This window comes from Lagopus leucura, unplaced genomic scaffold (genome assembly GCF_019238085.1).
Source record: "Lagopus leucura isolate 7727_CA_CO unplaced genomic scaffold, USGS_WTPT01 Super-Scaffold_100009, whole genome shotgun sequence".
NCBI lineage: Eukaryota > Metazoa > Chordata > Aves > Galliformes > Phasianidae > Lagopus > Lagopus leucura.
The window spans coordinates 2,398,530-2,421,115 of NW_024962266.1; the positions used below are offsets into that span (position 1 = coordinate 2,398,530).

The 22,586-nt window shown below is 45.1% G+C and overlaps 1 protein-coding gene across 3 annotated transcripts in view; it reads right to left on the minus strand.

Annotated features, from left to right (window-relative positions):
* Positions 1-22,586, minus strand: part of CUNH1orf21 (chromosome unknown C1orf21 homolog) — an 89,037-nt gene that overhangs the window by 53,275 nt on the left and 13,176 nt on the right. For all 3 annotated transcript variants that reach the window (XM_042873853.1, XM_042873855.1, XM_042873854.1), the window contains one exon: positions 182-387. In XM_042873853.1, coding sequence (XP_042729787.1) covers positions 182-275 — 94 coding nt within the window. In that variant the 5' untranslated portion in view covers positions 276-387. The remainder of the gene's footprint in view (positions 1-181; positions 388-22,586) is intronic.

The following is a 22,586-nucleotide window of genomic DNA, read 5'->3' on the forward strand; positions in this document are numbered from 1 at the left end:
AAGGATTTCACCCAACCTCTATCTCAGCTATCCTGGCACTACCCCTTGGAGAGGCCAACTGCATTATCATCGTGATTTATTCTAACAACATCCTTTACATTTTGTGAAAGATTAAAACTCCCAAAAATACCTTCCAGACCATTTGTGACATTGGAGAAAGCTGCAGTCCCACACCACTTACCGCCAAACACATCGCCGTTCTGATAGTTTTTCCCCTTCTGAGTTTCCTCTTCGTTTTGAACAGTAGAAACATGCTTGGCTGACGCACAGCCCATAGCTTCATTCAGACAGCTCCAGCTGGACTGAACCACAAATCATGACTAGGGACACACGCTCATTGTTTTAAAAATAATCCACCTTCTTGCACGGTTGTTGAGAGCCTTTTACCTAAAAGACAGCATAAGAGAGAAAAATATTTAACAAAAGGCAACCTGTAAAGTGCTTTAAGAAAGCAAAATGATGGGGTTTCAAGAGTACAAGAGCACAGACCGTCTCCATCATGTTACACTGCTATGTCTGTTCAGTAAACGCCTATCAGTGCAATAAAGGCAGTCGATCCCACCTTGCGACAGGAGTGCAGCGGTTGACCACAAGATCCCTTCTGGCTCTAAGCTTTAATCTGTGGCTTGAAGCAAGCAAGGCACACAGATACGTTTCCCACTCACCCAGCTATTAACATGGAGTGCTGCTTTTATTTTGGAAAAAAAGATGAGAAACCAGCAATATATGCTTCTCCCATTCCTTTTAACAACCTACCCATCAAGCCAGATTTCTTAAAAAGTGTTTTGGTGATTAAGAGCTGCTAATTGCAAGTGTTCCGAGAAAATAACCCCCTAAATCAATTAAAGATCTTATGCTAATAGGCGTGAGAGAAGAGAGCCAGCTGTATAATCTTTTTCTTACATGTTCATTACTCCACAGAATCTGTAAAACCTCCGCTGCCCAAAGTGGCAATGATCCCCATTTGAAGACAGAATAACACTCCCCAAAGAATCCAGATGTCACACAAAACAAAAGGGGAAGGAAAAGCTAGGTTACAGCTGCAGTATCTTATGTCCAAAACATCAAATGTGCAATGACTCAACGGCTCCTCTTGAACAAAGACCCCTCCAAAGTTTGACTGCATCTCCACGGATGGATTTCTTCCTTTATGGTCAGTACAATCCCCTGCATTCCTCCTCCTTTCTCATCCCCTCCTAGCCACACACAGTTCAGCACAAATTTCTCGTTTCCCATCCCTCTCTTCTTCCATGGTTCACCCCAACAGCACAGCATCTAACAGCACCGAGCAGGAATACAACATACGGAGCAGACATCAAATTTTACCACCACACATCCTAATTACTATGATACACTCATTATGTTCAGTCTCTCCTAGTTGCTCCCACATTCTTGCAATGCAGCAGGAGTGCTGCTGAGCAGCTGCCTCCATGCATGCTCAAATCTGCAGGAAGAGGTCTTAACCTCAGCACCGAGATGGGCACAAGGACCCACAAAGATCTGCAGCACAGCCCTCTGTGCCTGCCCTGGGGGTAGGGAGATGTATGTGGAGTTGTAGGAAAGGAAGGAGAAACAGCAGACTGGGACAGCTAACCACTGCTTGGTCTGTAAAAGATATGTGGAATGCTCATTTTCTTACAGGATGCAAATTTGCCCGAAGGAAATGGCTTCTAGTGGATAAGCTAAAACAACCAAGTTTTCTGCCAATGCCCTCACTGCAGATTTCAGATGAAAACAGCAAACTCGGTGAGCAGAGGCTGAATTTAGGAACTCTGCTTTCTGATTTAAAACACCACCAGTTACTTCACTCAAGGGAAAAGCATACGGCCAGCTACTGGTACAGAGCACAGGTTGACCAGCAACCTGTTAGCCCCAAGAACCCCAAAACACCAAGACAGACAACCCATGTTACCACAGTATACGGGGCTGGAGGAATCCATCTGCTATAAACCCAGCATCCCTACCAGAGACCACCAGAGCATGCTCAGCCACCCAAGCCCCATATTCACCTAACTTTTGCCTTCATCTCTCAGCATGGAGCACATATCAGCTTGTTCTGGACCCAGAAGCACCCCACACCAGTCACTAACATTCACAGCAGGGAAGCAGCTGCTTGGCCACGCAACTCTAACACACTTCGTAACGCAGGAGTGGGCTGCTTTGGGGAGGGCATTTTTTGGTGAAACCTCACAGGCAGCCAAGCACACAGAGAAATACAGAGCACAAAGAAGGCTGTGCAGACATCCAGACACATCGGGGATTACTCAGCTCCCAGGCTTTGCCTCTGCTAAAGGGCAGATAAGGGAAAATAATGAAAAAGCAGAGCAGAAAAGGTTTTGCCTTAATCACTGGTTAGTGCCCAGGAGAGCAACGGTGCCATCAAACACAACAGGTTGCTGCTGAAGCAAAAGGGAAAGAAGTGATACTGAATACATCAGGGTAAAGCTCTATGGGGAAGGAAGAAAACCCATCTCCAGCTGCATCGCCTGCAGGATCTCAGCAGTACACACCTTCCTGAAACACAGCACCTTGGGAAGCAAGGAGCCAACCCAAATGCAACAACTGGAAGCTTTTATTTTTTGCATTAACGAATGGGAATCACAACAGTATCTCGAAAAAAACTACACACAGCTAGTTTTTGAATAGGCAATCCTTCCTGATGCCAACCAACGAGGCTAAGAAGGCCCCAGCATAGCAGCATCCCTTTGGAAATGCAGCACTTCCAATGGCATGGAATAATGCAGCCTCCTCCCTCCCTTCTCTTCAAATATGATTTTCTCTTTTGTCTTCACAAGTGTTTTGGGGACATGTCGGTTTCAGAAGCCAAAAATAAAAAGCACAAGAAAACCTCCAGCTCATGTTCACCACCCACCACCATTAATTATCAGGATTTGAGAAGTAATTTACAAGCTCCGATCTGCAAAATGCTGGTGAGAAAAACCTCTCAGGCAGATCAAAAGTGTCTACACTACTTCCAAATAAAATGTGCAGCTTTGCTATTAACATCTTTGGTGCAAGTCAATAGAAGATGGCTGTACTCAAGCCTCAGATGCCATACTTGGTACCCCAAGACTCTTCTGAGTGTATTCAGAAAGGGAGCTCAATTATTAGAGTAGATATTGCCACCGGAAACCTTGAACAATTCCTTTTTTTTTTTTTTCCCTTTTAATTTTTCCATTCTTTCTTTTGAATTACTTGCTGTGCTTTTTCTTTTTCCAGTTCTTTTAACACTTGATGAATCCACTCTTCATCCACTCAGCCCTTATTTCCTGCAGTCACATAAAGGCTGCATCCTCAAGAAAACACACGTTGCCTCCATAGCTGGAAACCAAGCAGCAGATATCAGGCAGAATTTCCAGTGTTCTACAATAAGTGAATGTTAATTATTCTATTCCACAGCTTTATTTCCTTTCATCGTTAGTGCACTGAGATAACCTTTCACCTTGTACAGATTGCAGATACATCTCTAGTTTCCTTCTGCTCTGACCACGCTGGGCTAAAATTTCACAAAACCAGCTGTGAAAAAACCCAAAGCTACATGGAACAACCACAGTGACTTCACCTACAACGCAGCCTTGTCCAGGCAGAACCCAGGGACCTGACTTACTCCTGGTAATTACTGATTTCCTCTAAGCAATAGGTCCGTTTGGCTTTCATGTCGTTTTGTTCTAATAAAAGAAAGCAGAGCTGTCTTCTGAATTTGCATTCCATGAGGGTCGTCGGGGTGAGCAGAGGGCAGTCCCTGCTGCGACACCCCTCCCAGCAACCATCGCCCACCTGTGCCACGAAAGATGCCTTTATCATTTTGCATTTTTGAGCCAAAAAGTGAGAACTTCTGCCTTTGAAGTGCACCGGTGGCCTAAGGGAGGAGAAAAAAAAAGCAACAACATAGAAGCTCTCTTCCTCTTTCTTCACATTATTCAAAGCAGCACTGCTGATGGGTAACAAAGTAGTGGTGAGAATGAAGCTAAAGGAGCAGGGAAAGCTTAGAGCAGGACGAGGGTTGGCGATACTCAGAGCAAAGTCCTGCAGTGGCAGGAGGGGAAAGGTCAACAAGCAGTGATGTGCTGTTCCATGGAGCACACAGGCAGAATGTGCTCCTCTCCCTCTGCTGATATTAATAGCCATGAAATTAAACATTTTCTCCCTCCTATGAAGTGTTTGTCCCACGATGCAGAATTCCCATATTTATTCCTGCAGTTCATTATCCCACTGGAAGCTGCTGTTCTGGCAGCAGTGTGGATGCAGCACACATCGTGATGAAAGGAGGAAAGGATAAGAGCATGCTGCAAATCAGTAACACATGAGGAGATGCAGACAGAGAGCACACGTTTTTGTAGTGTTCTACTTGAGCTGCACTAAAAATACCATCCACAAGCTACCCAGACCCAGTTACCCAGCCGGACGGAGGTGGAATTGCCATCTCAAACTACACTTTGCACGTATCCTCCCTCATGAGGCTGCACTCAGCAGAAAGAACAGCTTCACCATCCACATTTCAAAGGGCACACACATGCTGTGGTTTGACAGCTAGAGAGACTGGAGAGAGAAACCAAAGCAGCTCCAGCTCATCTACCTGATTCCTCCTAGCAGGGAGGGCCCGGTTTGAATTAATGCTAATAGTTAGCATCAGCAGGTTATTGCAGGACAGGCTTTGTCCCACTGAGGCTTATCTCACCACTTTTATCTGCAGAGTTAGCCTTTTTGTTTATTTGTCTGTTTGCAGTCAGCACTTCTCCTCATCCAATGCCCGATCCCAAAGCAACAAGTGATTTCCAAACAGAACAGCTCCTGAAGCAACATGATACTTCCCTGCTCAGTCTCCTAAGGACAAACAGTACTACGAGTCCCAGGGATGAGATTTCATGCACAGCAAAATACAAATGAGAAATCAAAGGGGGAATCGTATCGCAGCCCTCTCCTAATTAATTCACATGGTGTGGAGTTAAAGTCATGGCAGCATGAGAAGCCGGCCATCAGCAGCAAGGGATGCACATCACAGCACTTCCACACTGTGTTCATTACATTTTGTTTCTTTTAAAAACCTCAAGCGCCTTAAGAACAGCAACAGGAAGATTATCACAACTATTACAGAATGCAGCTCAAAACATTTTTTTCCCCCTCTATCTAAGAGATATACACCAAATACCAAAGACAGACAAGACTTTACAAAACTATAGGCTGGCAATAGTGCAGGTTTTTCTTTTCCTCCAACACACAGGATGAACACCCAGGATAAGAGGGTGCTTCTGAGGAGACAGCAGGGCTTCCATACAACGTGTTGCACCTGCACAGCTGTTTTCTCCTTCACATCAGCACACTGCTGCAGCTTCTCTTTACTACTGTAGGTGGTGTCACTTTCTCAGAATTTCCAAAGAATCAGACATTTATCCTATATTTTTCTTTGAAAAAACGAGCCTTTTCAATTAAAAGTGAGATTACATGAAAATAATTTGCAAATCCTTCAGCATTTCCCACTTCTCTGTGAGCAATTGCTATAGGTGTCACGAGGGCATTATAGAATGGCAATGGATATATTTCCACCAAATAATAAATGTTCATATAGAGTGGCTTGCTATCAAACTCATTTCAGACCCTATTTCAGTGATGGCTGTTACTGCAGTATCTCAGCCCATCATACAGTCCTTTTCTTTCAGGTTACAGTCAGAGCTAGATGATTGAACACCCAACAGAAAACAGCTCAAGGGCCTCAACTCAAGGCAACAAGACCCCTTCCATTGACTTCTGATGGCCTGAGGTCACTTTCCAAGACACACATTTCATAGAAGGAAATTGCTTTGTGATTTATTTCCAAAGAGGTTTTAGAAAGGCACCGCTGGTGATCATGTTCAAGCTAAGCCTTCTGGCGTGATGGGAGATACAGGCAGGACTACACAAAGCCCAGGTTCAGTTCTTCTCAATACATGAGCTTCCTGATATCTAAGCACATCCACCAGTTGCTCTAATGGATAAGGCAGCCAAGCACTGCTGAAATATGAAGAACACCATTTGCTAAGCTCAGCCCTCCAATTTAATGCTATTTCTCTCTTCCCAGCTTAAAACCAAGACCTGGCTTACTGAGCAAGATAAAGCACAAAGCCCTGAAGTATGGGAGTGACTGGTGCTGCATGGCCAGCACTGGATGGCAAAAATCTGTTTATGTTGCAGCACCCTCAAGCATGGCATCAGAGGAATCTTGTGATTAACCAATAATGGCAATTTTGATACATATATACATTTGTTTTAGAGAAAATAATTAAAAAAGTCCCCATGAATTGGTGTGTAAATTTCAAGCACCAGGATTTCTACTGCAATTATCTGTAACTGCATCCGTTGATCTGTTCATATCAAAACAGCCTTAAAGGGAAATATCCCCTCAAATCAGCTGATTACTGGGAGTTTCCCTGGGAAATCCTTGCAAATGTACAAAATCAAATGGAGGAACCCACTGGTTCAGCTGCAGTAATGAGTCTAGGGTCACAAATACGGCAGCAATTAATCCATCTCCCCCTCCGTGTGCAGTGTGTGCCTCATTGCACCCCCCAGCACACGCTGCAGGGGTGCTGCACCTCGCCAGGATTCCCCCAGAGACACCTCCTCTTCACCCAGTGGCAGGTGAAGAAGCACAGCACATACCTGTGTTCCAGCCCATGACATAAGTGAGCAGCAGACCAGCCAAAACAACTGAATCTTTTCAGTTCGCATTAACACTGCTATAACTCAAATGATCACAACAGCACACTTGCAGCTGGAACAGCACTGCAGGAACAGAGTTCTTCCTCCTAGTGATGGTGCTCCTGGATTACAAGCAGCATACTCAGCAGAGGGATCTGAAATGGAGGAATTACCTTCTATTGCCTTTAAATGGCTTGCACCTTATTCACACTGCTAGCAACTGCCCTGTGCTTGGCTCTGATCTTTCCCCAAAAGGGAGCATGTTAAATTTCTGCATGCAGGCAGCTACCTCCTACACAGCATCTCCATGATCAGAGGGCTGGAGCAGCTCTCCTATGAGGAAAGGTTGAGAAAACTGGGCTTGTTTAGCTTGGAGAAGGCTCTGGGGAGACCTCATTGTGGCCTTCCAGTACATGAAGCGAGTGTATAAACAGGAGGGGGAATGGCTGTTCACAAGGGTGGGTAGTGACAGGACAAGGGGAAATGGTTTTAAACTGAGACAGGGGAGGTTTAGGTTAGATATTAGGAGGAAGTTTTTCACACAGAGGGTGGTGAGGCACTGGAACAGGTTGCCCAAAGAGGTCGTGGATGCCCCATCCCTGGAGGCATTCAAGGCCAGGCTGGATGTGGCTCTGGGCAGCCTGGTCTGCTGGTTGGTGACCCTGCACATAGCAGGGGGTTGAGACTGGATGAGCGTTGGGTCCCTTTCAACCCAGGCCATTCTATGATCTCAGACACCTCTCAGCACTCCTGTGTTCAACCCCAATGATGGCAATGCCTCATTTTGGCTGAATTCAGAGCACTCCGCAGTTGACTCGATCTGAGTTATTAAAAGCCAAGTGCTCCAGTTGCTGCTCTGAAATGCACACAGGCAGGATTTACCACCAGTTTATCCAGAGCTGCTTTGAAAGCACTTCTGCAAATAGTGCTGCAACCTCGCAGGCCCGTGGATCTTCAGGGAAGTTGCATTTGCAATGCATTAAGGGCACCAGTCACTGCACAGCAAGCACACAGCACCAACTCCATGATTATTACTATTATTCTTTTCAATTTTTTTGAATGAATTTATCAGAACTACTCAATACTGAAAATACTCCTGACTCCCTCCCTATGGCAGACAGAGCACAATGCAGCTAAGGAGCAGAGGCAGCAGCCTGGCTGAAGGACCATGCAGTTTCCAAAGTCAGGCAGCTGAACTGCTGGCGTGATTCCCAAGCTGTGAAAGGTGTATAACAGAGCATGAACAAATTAGAGGAAATAATCCTGAAAGCAAACGGCAAATGAAGTGCTCTCCCACGCCCCCACACACTCACCCAGACACACAGTTGAGCTCTAGTAGTCATTTTTCTGCCAAACGTGTATGGGAATAGGAGGGAAAAGGCAGCTGAAGCTGAAGCAAGGAGAAAAAGTCACACAGAGCAAGGAAAGAAATGCATTCTGCTGAACGGCAGGAACAGAGGAGAAACGTGTAATAAATAACTGAACAGGTTCCCAATACTGTGTATACAGTCAATAGGGATGGAAGTGCAGTAGGAAGTGAGGCTTTTTGTAAGAACTGTGCTGCCAGCACAACACACACCGCCACAGGACTGTGCCATCAGTGGTGAGCCATGCCCAAATAGTGCCAGGCAGGCACCTGGAGCACTGCTGATGCTCTTACCCTCCCGGTGGGAGGGTAACATCTGCAGACACACAGACCTCACCCCCTGCCTCACACCGACACTACAGGGACAGCCTCACTTCAGGAACTGCTGCCAGACTCTCTGTCACCTGCTAGCAGGCCCTGCTCCCTGCAGGGCATTCTCTCTTTTGTTGTTATTTCCCTCCTTATGCCCCAGCCAGGATTCCTTGCAGGAACTCACTACACCTTCCCCATCCCACTTGCCAGGTCCTCCTGGTGCAGGAGGAGCAGCCATGGGCTCCATGGCCCCGCGAGCAGCTGTGCCAACCCTGCAACACAGCCAGCCAACAGTTGTACAGCACTAAGCCCCTGACTCCCCCACTCAGCTCTGCACATGAAAATAATAGCAGCTGCTTTGCTGGGAATAAATCCTGCAATATCTTTACAGCCTGTCCCTCTCCCTTCTGGCTTCAAGGGTGAGAAGGATTTATTTTTAAAATTAGAAAAAGAAACAACTTTTCTGAGTTCTCAGGGCAGGCTGGCTATCTTAGGCATGCTTTCATTACGGTAGGGAAACAATATTGAGTCTAAATTCAAAATGCATTGGAGTTTTCATTTCTTTTCTTTTCTTTTTTAAGAAAAGAGGGAGTGAGATGGGGAGAAACTGAATTACTGCTAATTGTAGCACTTCTCCAAAAGCCAACATTCAGCCTGCAGGACTGCAGCCCACCGTGCTCCTTCCTGGACATAGCTGAGCAGGGAGCTTGGAACAGGAAGCCAACTGGCTGCTATCAGTAGGACAGCCATGTAACCCAGCCCTGTCTCCTAGAACAGCCTTTAATTTCTGGCAGCTCCTACCCTCAAAGCAAGGTAATCATAAATGCTGGCACCATTTGCGGTACCTGTAAATTATACAACGCCAGACAACTCATGATCACAGTCTCATGAAAACCCATTTCAGAAGAGATAAGCACCAAAACACCATAAAGTTTTCAGTCAGCGTTACTGCAGCTTTCCATCACCACGTGATGTGCACATTCTGTGCAACTGAACTCACTGTGGGTGAGTGCTTCCAGTTGTTATTGTAAACAGACTATGAAACAGTGCCTACATCTCACTGCAATTGTCAGTAGCACAGAGACAGCAGAAAAGCATCAACCCAAAGGTGAGTCACAGGATTCTCCTCTCTTCACTTTGTTCATCTTCAATCCTGTTTTCTAATCAGGAAATTACACTGAGAGCCACTGTTTTGTCACAGTGAATCATGCAGTGCATGTCAGTGCTCATAAATAAACTCTACTTCATCGAAATGAAATTCAGACCTTTGAAACTCAAAAGACTAAATCTAGAACAGAAAAGAGCAAGGACAGATATGGTACTTGATCCATTGAGGCTTAATGAAGAATGACCTGGAGAGAAGTACCTGTCCTGCACAAAGGCCTTCCCCTCATCCCAGCTGAAGAACTTTAGATACAATAGGGGTTGAAACTAGATGATCATTGTGGTCCTTTTCAACCCAGGCCATTCTATGAAACTATATACTGTTTCAGTATAGAACAGGATAGCATGAGCTCTGCACAAGCTTCTGGGCAATACTGACCTCTGTCATCAGACATCTCTCAGCAAGGAGGATCAGCGAACACCATGGCAATGGCAGCAGGTTTTTTTTTGGAAACAAAGTACCTGAGTGGCCCAGGGAAGCTCCCAGCATAGGTCTGTGCAGATTTCTGAGCTCTAAGGATGCCACTGTAGCTAGAGGTGGAACACTCTGCTTGAAACCCGCTGTACCAACTCAGCAGGGAACCAAGGGATGGGAGAAGCAAATCCAGCAAGGAGTTAAGAGGCTGTCAGCTTCATGGCACCAATGCAACTACGGTCCCCACAGCACCAAGCAGGCATTGTGAGAGCATGGAAGTGACAGGCTGCTTCCCAGGATGGGAGAGACCTGAGACCAGAGGGGAAGAAGAGAAATGCTGTGGCACTAAGGAGACAAGTACAGAAGTTGCCTAGCAACTCTGATATTCTGACTACTGCTGACTTGGGTGAAACTGGAAGGATAGGAGCAATGAAATTCAACATATATATATACATATATCAATGTGTAAATATTGCCAAGATGCCCTAATAGGAATGGCAGCTCCTTGGGTGTTTGCCAGGCAACACGTGCTAGGATGGAAGCCGTATTCCTTCCAACTCTTCTCATCTCTTTTGGGCAATAAAAAAATCTTGCAGAGATCTCTGAACTAGAAGGCCAGGTGGTAACATTATGCTGAAATGGGCACAAGGAACAATGCTGGACTCTCACGCACCACAAAGCTGGGCTTACCAATGACTTAATGTATTCGTTTGGGGCAACTCACTTGCATGCACAGATCCCCAGGAGAGATTCAGTAAGACAAAGAGTTCTAAGCGTAAACAAGCTCTTTCTTGCAGGTTAAAAACAGTAATTCATTTTTGCTATTATTTGACTGGGAAGATCAATCTGCACATGGCCAATAGGCTTCCATCTCTAATCTAACACAGCTGATAAGAGAGTAATGGAGCATTAACACGCATTTAGGGCTGCTTAAGTGCCCTATTAGAGAAAAAGGATCTGATTTTATGTATGCCTAAGTACAGGTTCCCAGAAGGACATTGAAAAGAAAATAAAAGAAACACTTGTTTAAGAGCACAGTAGACTTTTTCCAGAAGGAATGGTGCAGGTAATCTGATTTTTATGTTCAGCTCATGATAAAATCCAGCACTTGTGTGCTCCTCCGTGGCACATGGCTCTCCTCGGGGGCAGGAGAAGCAGCCGAGCCCCGGGAACGTCAGTCCCTGTGAGCGGCCATGTACCCTCACAGCATACAAATGAAACGGGATGGCACATCTGGGAACCCAGGCACGGGGCTCTGAAACACACCAGCAGCTTGCAGGCAGGAAATTCTCTTTCAAAAGGAATGAATCCTATTTATTTTAGTGATCCAACTGAATATATACAAACCAAAACATCGCCCCAATAACCACCTGCCATGCAGCTAGTGGGTGTGGTACAGGCAGTGAGATGCAGAATCTGTCCGTGCCATTTTCTCACTCTTCAGTTTGCAAGAATATCGAGTGTTTGAGTTATTCAGAATTTACCAGGCAGAAATACTCTGTTTTCCATCTGAGCCAAGGGAAGGGAGGAGTGGAAAACACTCAGGCACGATCTTGAAAATTACAAATCAATCAGCCTTACCAACTGTTTGAAATCAGAATTAATGAGTGTTTGAAAACAACCGGAGAAACATGTTTAATTGAAAAAAACTTCACATGGCTTCAGACACGGAAGGCAATGCGTTTGCTTTCTTTGTCTGGCTGGGCAAAAGCAAACACCACTGCTATCTGAATGTTCAGAAGCCAGCATCCTGGAGGGACTTTACTACAGGAATCTGAGAGCCAACTGGAAGCACCCTAAAAAGTCACCTAGCCTGGTGTAATGGTAAAAAGAGGGCAAGTTTATCCTCCATAGGTTTTCTGTAATGTCTGAAGAAGGGAATGATTCTTTCAGGGATGCTGAGGATCCTGATTTAGGAGAGCTGAGTGATCCTGGAGCACATCTTCCCTCATTTACCCTCACTGCTAGCATGTGGCTGGGGGAAACCACACTTCAGTACTGAGAAACATTACCCAAAACCCTCACCAGCATTCTTTATTAAACAGAGACAAGCTAAACCATGCCTTCAGAAAAGAGAGCCAGGAAAGAGCCATGCACAGTGGGTGGCACCAAGTGATGCAAATTAATCAAATCTGGAGAAAAGTGCCAAATCCCAAAGGGGCAGAGAAAAGCCAGACAATTAAGCTACCCGATGGTAGAATTTATTTCTCTTGACATGTGCAAGGTAACCAGATTAGGAGGAATAGCATACAACTGGTGCCTGGGTTCCACTGCAGACAGCTCAGTGACAACTACGGGTAGTTGGGATTAAGCAAGCAAAACTCTCCAAAAATGGGATAGAACATAATAATTTAAGGAGTGCCAACACCATAAAGTCTTGCTTTCCACCTTCACCGTATCAATTACCATAGCAAGTTCTAGATAATGAAAGAAAAAAAAAAAAAGAGCAACAAATCAAAGCAGTAGAAAGATGAATTTGTATTGATTTGTATTGCAAGAAGAGAGTAAGAAGGGATATAACAGGCTTATTTCTTAGTGAGCAGGACTGTATCTTGTGACCATCCTCACTAACTCTGATCACACACATCAACAGTCCTCCAGCCTTTCCGCCCAGAGCCCTCACTCACCTTCTGCACTACATCTCAGAAGATCTCTCCTCGTTTCTCTGCAAGGCACAGCAAGTCCCAGTCGGTGTGTAACACTTGGAAGAGTTGTCACCATGCAGCACAACATGCAGGAGCGTTCTCTCCTATTATTCCTGTTACATAACTCTGGTTAAAAACCAAGAGCACCTCGCTGCTGTGCAGTGTGTACCCATGGGCTGCAGCTCCTGTCCCTAACGTCTATGCACCAGAGCAACCCAGCTATCTCACGTCCCAAGATCAATCTTTCACGTTTAGCTTGAGAGACTCCACTTGCAAGTCTGGATTTTTCCCTTGAAAGATGGCAGAATTTGTATTCCTCAACAGCATTACAGCCAGCATATGCCACCAGACAGCCTCTTGTTAACATCCCTTCATTAAGGCTCCAACTCGATGCTAAGGTTCCCATTCCATACGCTGCCCTGTCAATCCACGCAGTCCCTGCAAGCAGGCATGACGTTTTGGAAGAGGAGGCTCAGTGAAAGCAGCACACCAAGTCAGATAGAAAAACAATCAGACTGCTATGCTTCTGCTCCTGGGTTCTCAGACTCATGAGAACAAAATGTTCTCCCTGCACAGATCACCTTCTGTTGGTCCATTTCCCTTGGCTCACAGAAAGAGTTAACCAAATTTCCCATTTTTAAGCAACAGTTTGCATTGGCTTTTTAACCTGAAAAAGCTCTGGAAAAAACTCTAGACCAGCGTGGCTTCTGCTGGATGGCCAGGAGTGCACAAAGCATCTCTGGTCCTCCAACATCAGAGCTTATTTTCAGAGGTAAGACAAGTCTTAAAACCATTTTTCTCTTACTCACCCTAGCACTGTTTTTTCTAAAACAAAACAATAAAAAGAAAACACAAACTGCCCAATCCAAAGTGACTCGGGATGAATTTTCAGTCAATCTGGAACACTTCAGTTCTGATAGGAACAACCCAAGCATTTGGATTTACGTAATTCCTTCCCAATGCCAAGCAGCAGCCAGCAGCCTCTGCCAAGTTCTGATGTTTGGGGCTAGGAGGAAGCCAGCAAATCGCAGCAGGAATCCAGACGCATGATGAGGAGCAAGGAAGGAGCTGCACCCTGTTTGGGTTGTGCTTGCTACGCTGTTTTCAAACATCAGATTAAACAAGTGAAGCACTGTTAGTATATTTAACAGGGTGGGTGAGTATCAGATTCAAGGGACAAGACACATCTTGCAACAGAGTAAGTATTTCTGGTGGCAGCTAATAATAATTGGGCTTTTAATTACAACACAGTTGTCCATGAGCATCAGTTTCCTCTCGGCTACAAAGAATGCTATCTTTAGCCTGGAAGTTTCTCATTAAAAGCAAAGCATTTGTTACCCACTGACAATATGCTCACTATGCAGAGCAAAACTTTTCATACTGTACGTTATCAAGGACTAAAGGAGGAGACTAACACACATTGAGAAACCCACTGCACAGAACTACTCTACAGAATTTTTCAGTTACTATTAATATCTCTACCTAATTGTAGGCTTCTGCTGTTAGACTTCACGTTGTAATGGATGGAAAATGCCCATGCCATTCATAAATGTTATCTATCCTACTCCCTGCAGAAAATAAACCACCAAGCAATTGCCTTCAGCAAAACAGCAGGAGAGCCGTTCCACTTGAAGCCATAGAGAAGATATCACAGGTTTTTGCCTGCTTATTTTTACCACCACTTTAAAAGTCTTGCATTTACCCGCTGAGCAGAATCTTGTTCTCTTGCCTTAGATAACACAAGCACAAGTGATGTCCGGCGGGAGGCATCCGTACAACTTCTCTCTGCACCTCAATCCACATCTCAGAGCACCTGGATTTCCCACTCTGGCATTCCTTTGCCAAGCACCCTCAGCGTCCAGCAGCAGCAGTTCTGAACAACGCTCATTAATGAGGCAGCATCATCAAGGGCCTCCTTGGCTCCTATCTGCCGGCAGGGAGCTGCAGCTGCTCACACCAGCAGCCTGTAGGATGCAGATCATTCCCAACATTGGGTCTTCACAACCACAAATGTCACACTCACCTGTTTCCTTTCACCAGGTGACTGAGAGATGCTACATGCACACTGCGGTATCAACACTCCAAACAGCTGTCCAAGCTGTGCAAACAGCTGAAACAACTCAGTCCTCATACACACAGATGGTGTCTGTATCTTCTTTTATCATTATTTTATTTGTATCTCTCTTGTTCTGCTAAAAAACACTGACCATAGAATCATAGAATGGCCTGGGTTGGAAAGGACCGCAATGCTCATCTAGTCCCAACCCCCTGCTATGTGCAGGGTCACCAACCACCAGACCAGGCTGCCCAGAGCTACATCCAGCCTGGCCTTGAATGCCTTCAGGGATGGGGCACCCAAATGATCTCACACCTGACCACACATTGCTCCTTGTTTCATGCTATTTTTCTCCTTGCACAGGAAGATGCCCTTGCTGGGTGGCAGAGCAAAGTCAGACCAAGAGCAAACCAACGTTCCCCTCTGGGAAGCAACATTCCCCTCTATAACATCACCTCTGTGAAAACCTGGTTCCAATACACAGCCTTAACAGCCCCAACAGTTTGCCTTGCAAAAATGGAAATCTGCACTAATCCCTTGGATCAAAAAGAGGCTTAAAGCTTTAGGGATTTGGCTCTCCTAGGAGTGATTTTTTTTGCAGAACTGCATGCGTTAGACCTCCTTGCTGATCACCTTTTTTTTTTCAATGGCATTTAAAAACTTAGTTCACTTGGTTTATCCTTTCAACTGGCACTGTGCTGCATCTTCTGATGCATTCATACAAATCAACTAATTAGTACCTGAACAGAAAGTGCAGCAAGGAAAACCTTGCCATTTTTGCCATGGTGCATGAGCAGGTACCATTAGTAAAGAAACGCTGGCTCTGCTGAGCAGCAGCTTCTAACAGAAACACTTTGGGGAAAGCACTGTGTCCCACTCAGCCCACAGAATCCCAAGCATCTTGAGGTGGGGAGCATCAATGACAGCTTTCAGACTAAATAAGAGGTGCTTTAACACAGCATCCTAACAAATGATACCCACCAGGAACTCTGGGAGTAGTTTGTTCATCATGCTTTATAAATAACCAGACAGGAGCCCAAAAGTATGACATAATGTAGGAAATTCAAAGCAAAACAGAATCACTTTCTGTTTTTCACACATCCGAGAGAAACAACAAACAAAAACCCTATGTTCCAGATGACATAAACTTCCTGTACTTGTATTGGCCTGATCATGGATTACCTCAGTTTTCTGCCTCATACCAAACTTTCCTCCATGACCAAATGCTCATCCAAAAACTCCTAATGCTTGTACATGCTTTCAAGCATCCTCTCCCAACATTACATCACAGAATCCTCAGAGTTGGAAGGGACCTTTAAAGGTCATCCAGTCCAGCTGCCCTGCACCGAACAGAGATGATCATCCTCTAAGGAAACATCCTATAGGGCTGCCTTTTGATGGACATGTTTTAATTTGCACGAGTCAACCAACTTGCTCACCGAAGCGGCACTCCCTCGGGAAAACATTCAAATGAGCTCTTCTATTAAATTAAAAAACTACATCTGCCTGCAGTTGTTTAACAAGCACTCGAGTTTCTTTTACAACAGAGCATCGCTCCGTATTTGCAGGGAGCGCGTTCCCATGCACTCCAATTATGCTGTTGCTGAAGAAATATCAGACCTCTGAAATGAAGGTTAACTGTATCTGACATGCAAGAACAGTGTACAAAGGTACTTAGGAGACTGCTCACATCATTTATGACAATATTAAATTCAGATGTTTTCTAGCAGCATGGAATTCAATGAAAAATAATCACAGGTTACAAAAGCATGTTTTAAAAGGATGGTGGTAGAACTCAGCAAGGTAAAAATCCAAGGGAGGGAAGAAAAGATGTAAATATTAAGAACAACTATTTTAATCCGTGAGTTTAGCTAAGACTCATGAACCGAGAGTGACTCCAGATGAAGAAGCACTGGGAAAGGGGCATGACAGGAACAAGGATGCATCTGACAGCCTACACCAGGATACCCCTGCAGCAGCTTAGTAGGAATCAACCACTTCAGCCCCTCTTGCCACATCCCTCCAATAAACAAGAGGTGGTGAGCACAGGCCAGCTGTGCCATGGAGCTGCACCAGGCATGGCACGCTGCGTGCCCAGGAGCCACGGGCTGGGAAAAGCACCTCTGAGACTAGCAGAGAATAGCAGCATGGGACAAGAATAAGAGGCAATGCATCCACCAACAGGGAAATGGGGCAGGAAGAGAAGGGCACTGCAATATTAACAGAGCAGTGTGAGTAAAGAGAAAAAAAATGTTGTTTCTAATCAGGAAAAAAAAAGTCAATAAAGCCACTTACGACTTTGGTACCACTACGTTTTGGTAGACTTCCAGACCCAAGAAGCAAATAATTCCATGCGCACATGGTCTGTGCTTTATTTACAAGGGAAGGCTCTTACATACACACACACACACACACACACACACACACACACCACCCCCCTTTCTGCCAGCTTTTACATGCAGCCAGCCTGAAACCCAGCACTTCGTGTAACCCAAACTCACAGGCAATGCAAGACTTCCTTACACACTGCATGCTGCCATCCGAAAAGCTCTTCCAGCCAGGCCAGTGATACCTGACATGAAGGAAGCACTGTCACAGCCTCAATGGGGACGTGCAGGTTAACACACCGCATGACCAAAAAGACAGACACTCACATGGTCATTAAGAAAGTGACTCCCAAACCAGCTGCAGACTTCAGGCCTTTAATACTGTGAAGGCTGCATTCACAAATGTCTGCAGAAATAGGATCTCTGGTGCTTGCTCCGTCCTTGCACTTGAAAGGAGTAGTTTCAGATGACAGCAGAAGAAAAGTGACTGCCAATGGGAAGCAAGAATTTGTTGCAGAACAATTCAAACGTGAAATCATTAATTAAATATGCAAAGTGCTCACAGAGGCAGCAACCGAGAAGCAAAAAAATATATGCTGCTTCTTTTGTGAACAAGGGTGAACACAGAATAAATCTCTCTACTTTTCAAACTGGGATTTGTACTCACCTCTTTTTTAAACACATTCTGCAAGGAACTTCTCTTCAAGATTAAGACGAGAAGTAAATATTTCAGTGCTTGGAAAAGGGGGAAACTGTTTGTTGTTCAAGATTTCCTGAAGTATTCAGCTTCAGCTCCTGTTTAATACATGGGATGTACCAGCCCATAAGTAAATGGTGCTGCCTGTTACCAAACCGGCAGCAGGGAGCTCTGAACAGCTCAAAGCAATCCCAGGCATCACTCACAGGGTTTCAAATGAGACAGGTGAAAGAACAAGCCGGATGGTTCAAAGCAGTGTGGGCAGGATACAGAGAGCTGCAGCAATTTTGTTATTACTTAAACATCTGGAGTACGTGGGAGTTGCATGGAAAAAAATCAAGCTGAGCTGGACACTGCAGGCAGAGCAAGAACAGCCTCCTCCAAAAGCCCTATGGTTTAAGCACAGCATAGAAGATAAACAAGCACAAGAACAAATAGAAGACGGGTTAAAATTGTATTAAAGTTAATTTTACTTTGGCTGAACCCACCAGAAAAATATAATAATTATAATAAAAGATTAACAATAAGCATTACTCTTGTGCTGCCCTTACAAAACACTGCTCATAATAGATGGCAGGGCTGTTTTTCAGAAGATGGAGAGTACCACGGGTCCTATTTTACATATGGACACACTAACAGCCCATAATTGCATCAGGCCTGGGAGTGCAGCAGGTTCCAGGCTAACAGATTAGGCTTCAGCCCGCGACACAGCAAATCACAGAATCACAGAATGGCCCGGGTTGGAAGGGACCCCAAGGATGATGAATCTCCAACCCCCTGCCATATGCAGGGCCACCGACCTCCACATTTCATACCAGACCAGGCTGCCCCATCCAACCTGGCCTTGAACACCTCCAGGGATGGACAGGGCATCCACAGCCTCTCTGAGCAGCTGTTCCAGCACCTCACCACTGTCATAGTAAAGAACTTCCCCCTGACATCCAACCTAAATCTTCCCTCCCTCAACTTAAAACCATTTCCCCTTGTCCTGCTGCTATCTACCCTTTCAGAGAGTTGGCTCCCCTCTGTTTATAGGCTCCCTTTAGGTACTGAAAGGCTGCAGTGAGGTCACTCTGCAGCCTTCTTTTCCCTGCTTGAAAGATGGCTGTGCAAATGCTGATCCACTTGGCTGGGGGCTGCACAGCAAGCCAGTAGCACTCAGTTTATACTCTAAATGAAAAGCAGATGAGGGAGGAGAGAATCCCCATGTAACCTATTCACCCTTCTTCATACTCAAAGCAACCTCCCAAACTGAAGCTGTGTTGGGACAGCTGGTTCTTCTTCCTGAAATCATGAGCACAGTCTCCCATTGTGTTGCTTCAAAACATTTTTGCCTGAACTATTAGAATTCACGGTTAACTGCTCCTGCATCAGCCCTTCCTTCTGCTCTGTAATCACTTCACACAAAGCAAATCTGAAACGATCTATTACAAGCTGTTTACTTTCAGGAATATTTTGCAGAGATCAGTATTGCATTACAACTCCTTGCGTGCTTTTGCAATGGAGAGCAAAACCAGCGAGGCTCGCATGCCACGAGAACTGCTGATGAAAGATTTAGGGCTCTACATCTTTTCACTGAAGGGACACAAAGCATCCACAGAGCTCAATGAATACAGGACAAAGAACTTTGGAGGAATGACCAGAATGACCAAAAGCAGCACTGTGTGTTTATTTTATTAAGTTTCCTTAAGTAGATCTGACGCGGCCATCATTCAACGTATGATGCCATTTTCCAGCTCCAGTCTCCTCCCTTCCTTCAGGCTCCCAGTAAAATCAAGCTTTGAATTAAGCTTCCAGTAAGATAATTATAGTTGGCAGGTATTTTTCAACTCTGATTTGGAAGCCAAAGAAGCAAAGAAAAGAAAAACAAAAATCAAATAAAGCATTACTCAACTTTTCTCAGAAACAGCTTGTTCTGCAGACAAAGTCTGCTCACCGGTGGCTGTTTCACTCCATCTCTACTTGCCTCCCACAGTCAACTTCCCAAAAACATCAGGCAGGATCTCACTACATTTTCATAAATCCCTTGTAGATAACATAGGGAAAAAAGAACTCAAGTCCCACAAAGCAAAGCAAACACCAAGCATCCGCGAGAAAAAGACCTGCCAACAGACAGTGAACATTTTCTTTGGAGTAAAAAAGGATCACAGAGGGGAAAAAAAAGGGTAGCAGTGACCTGATTGTTTTCCATTGCACAGCTCTCATTGGGCTCTGGAGCTCCCATCCTGCCCACAGCTCCCAAGCAGAAGTGCCCTGTCCCCTCAGGCTGGGAAGGTAAGCACTGATTTTGCCCCCAACCTCAATATTCTCCATGGCCAATAACAAGAACGTGGCACAAACTGCTACCTCTGCTGTTTGCAAAAAGTAAGACACACTTGTTTAAACCCAAGCAAATGTAAACCTTCCACGAAGCAACCCTAACGTTCTCCTGCACTTTCGCTGGCAGCTATTTTACTACAGCAAGCTCCCAGTTAATCAGTTGGCCACCATGATATCATGCTGATCTTCATGTAAACCATCTATGATGATTCTATGAAATATAACTTTCTCTTGCTAAAAGCAGAGCTTCTTTTTTGCAAACCCAGTGCAGACACTATTCCTAATAAATAATTCCATAGCTTTCCATACATTTAATTATTTCCTGATGGCTCACTGCTTTTTGTTAGAAAATTATTTTTACTTAAGACATATTATATTCTTTGAAACACGTCAAACAGCAGTCAAATACAACACTTCACCCCCATTTGTTCCGTGCTGCTTCTAACATAAACCCTGCCTGTATCCACACCGTGCAGACTTTCAGGAAATCTGCAAGGGACCAAACTGACATGGAAAGGCTGAATGGGTGTAAATGGAGAGGTTTCGGTTCAGCCTTCTGCTGAAACACCTTCCCTTCTTCCGAACCCACAGCTCTTTTGCCATACAATGCACTACTGGTTGTCAGCAGCGGCTTTCACGTGCAGAAATACAGCATACAGGAGTTTCCAAGAAGCCAGCCATCCCAGCCATCGCTTTCTTTGGCATGCAGATCACGTGCTGACAAATCCTTCAGATAATGCAGTCTGCGTATACTGCCTAAGCATTCACTAACACACCAGCATCCATTCATACCTATGGCACCATACAACCCTACAGCATTAAAAAATGGCTGAAAAGAGTCACAAACATTTAAAGAGAGAACCTCCTTTCCCTAAGAAAGTGTTTGTGGCCTGTCATCCCCAGTTCATTTTGTACAATAAACACCATTGCCACCAGAAAGCCATTTCCTTCTGGTGTCCCTAGCTCAGCACTTCCACTCCCCACACTTTATCGTCCCCATTTCCTGCTTTTGTGCTGGCTGCTGCCTTCAGAGGACGAGGAGGAGAGGCGGGAGAGAAATCCAGACTTTCTGAGCAGCCGTGTCAGGAAGCAGGAGCACACTGCTCTGCTGATCTTTAATTTTCAGGCCAGACAGCTAAAGTTGCAATGCGCAGAAAGGAAAAAGCAATGTCCATAACAACCACAGTTTCAAAAACAACAGTCTTGTCCATAGGCAGAATTGCTAGCGGCTGAACAACAGCAGAAAAAGAAAGCCATACTTACTATTTCTTCCTGTGTTCTAACCCTATAAATAGAGGATGTGGAACAAAAGCCAACAAGATTCGTGCGTAAACATCTTTTGCCAGCATAACTCTTGAAATTCCCTGCAGACTTAGGATGCTCCACTGCTTTAAGTAACAATCAAAGAGGACGGTGAATTTTGTAGGTGGCTCTGAGACCTTTGCCAGATTTCTATTCCCACATATACATGCAAAGAGGGGAACGGATGGATCATTCTGGAGATGAGTCACAAGTGAAACAACCAAATAAACTCTCATCAAATGCTGTGGGGTTTGTGTTTCACATTCTTCAGCTCCTTTTTTGGAGCATTTGGCAAGGCTCTGGCAAGCGGTGAGTTTATTTGTCAGTGAAATAAACCTAGAAGTGTTTAAATATTCATTTTGGCCTCCACTTATCTGTTCATTCTGCCTCCAGTTTGCTCCATCCCAAAGCAGGCAGCAGGAGAAAGGAAAACAGATAGCCACCAAGAGTTGGGCAATTGCTGACACTGAAAACACAACCCTAACACCAGCCCACGCGAGCTGCTCGGGCAGATCTGCTGCTGCAGCTCCTTCAGGCTTCTGAAGATCACCCAAAGTGCTGCATAGCCATCCACAACTCCTGAATGTTTAGATTGGCTTTCATTTCTGAAGCACTCTGCATCAACATCTTTTCACTTAAGGCCAATTAACACATTTTAAAAGAGAGGAAGAGTGAAAGTTAAGGGCAAGCAAGTATTTGGCGCACAAGGCAAGAAAAGGAGCCAGGAGAAACAAAACTGTACTGCTGCCATGGTTTATCTGCACTTTACCAACCTGTTCCTCCAAAAAAAATCTTTACTTGCTCACGTGCACTTCCAAAAGCAGAAACCACAGTCACTGTCATCCGATCCAACCTGCATACAAATCACCAGTTATCTCAGAAGATGCAAAAGGCATCAAACCTGGAATCACAAGCATCATCTCCACGTGCCTGCACGACCAATTTCCAGACATCAGGGAACACTGGCTATCTATTCGGGCAACTGCCTTTCTGTGCCTTCGCCCTCCCTGCCAGCTATTTAAAAGCTACAATAACCACCATCAGAACTGCAAACACACCGTTAGTTAGCACACACACTTGTGCAGGGACACATGCCTTTCTTTAGCATACTTTTCACAAGTGCACACATTTCTGCTGTCGCTGCTCTCACATCTGCACAGAATATACAATTTCTTTTGCGTCAGCGGATACCATGACTAAGTAGCCTGAGAGCTAAGCAGGTCTCGCAGCAATCGATGCTTTGTGCAAGTCATCTTACCCACAGGATTTTGCTCAGTCTCGTGGTACCGGCTGAGCAGCAGAGCTGGG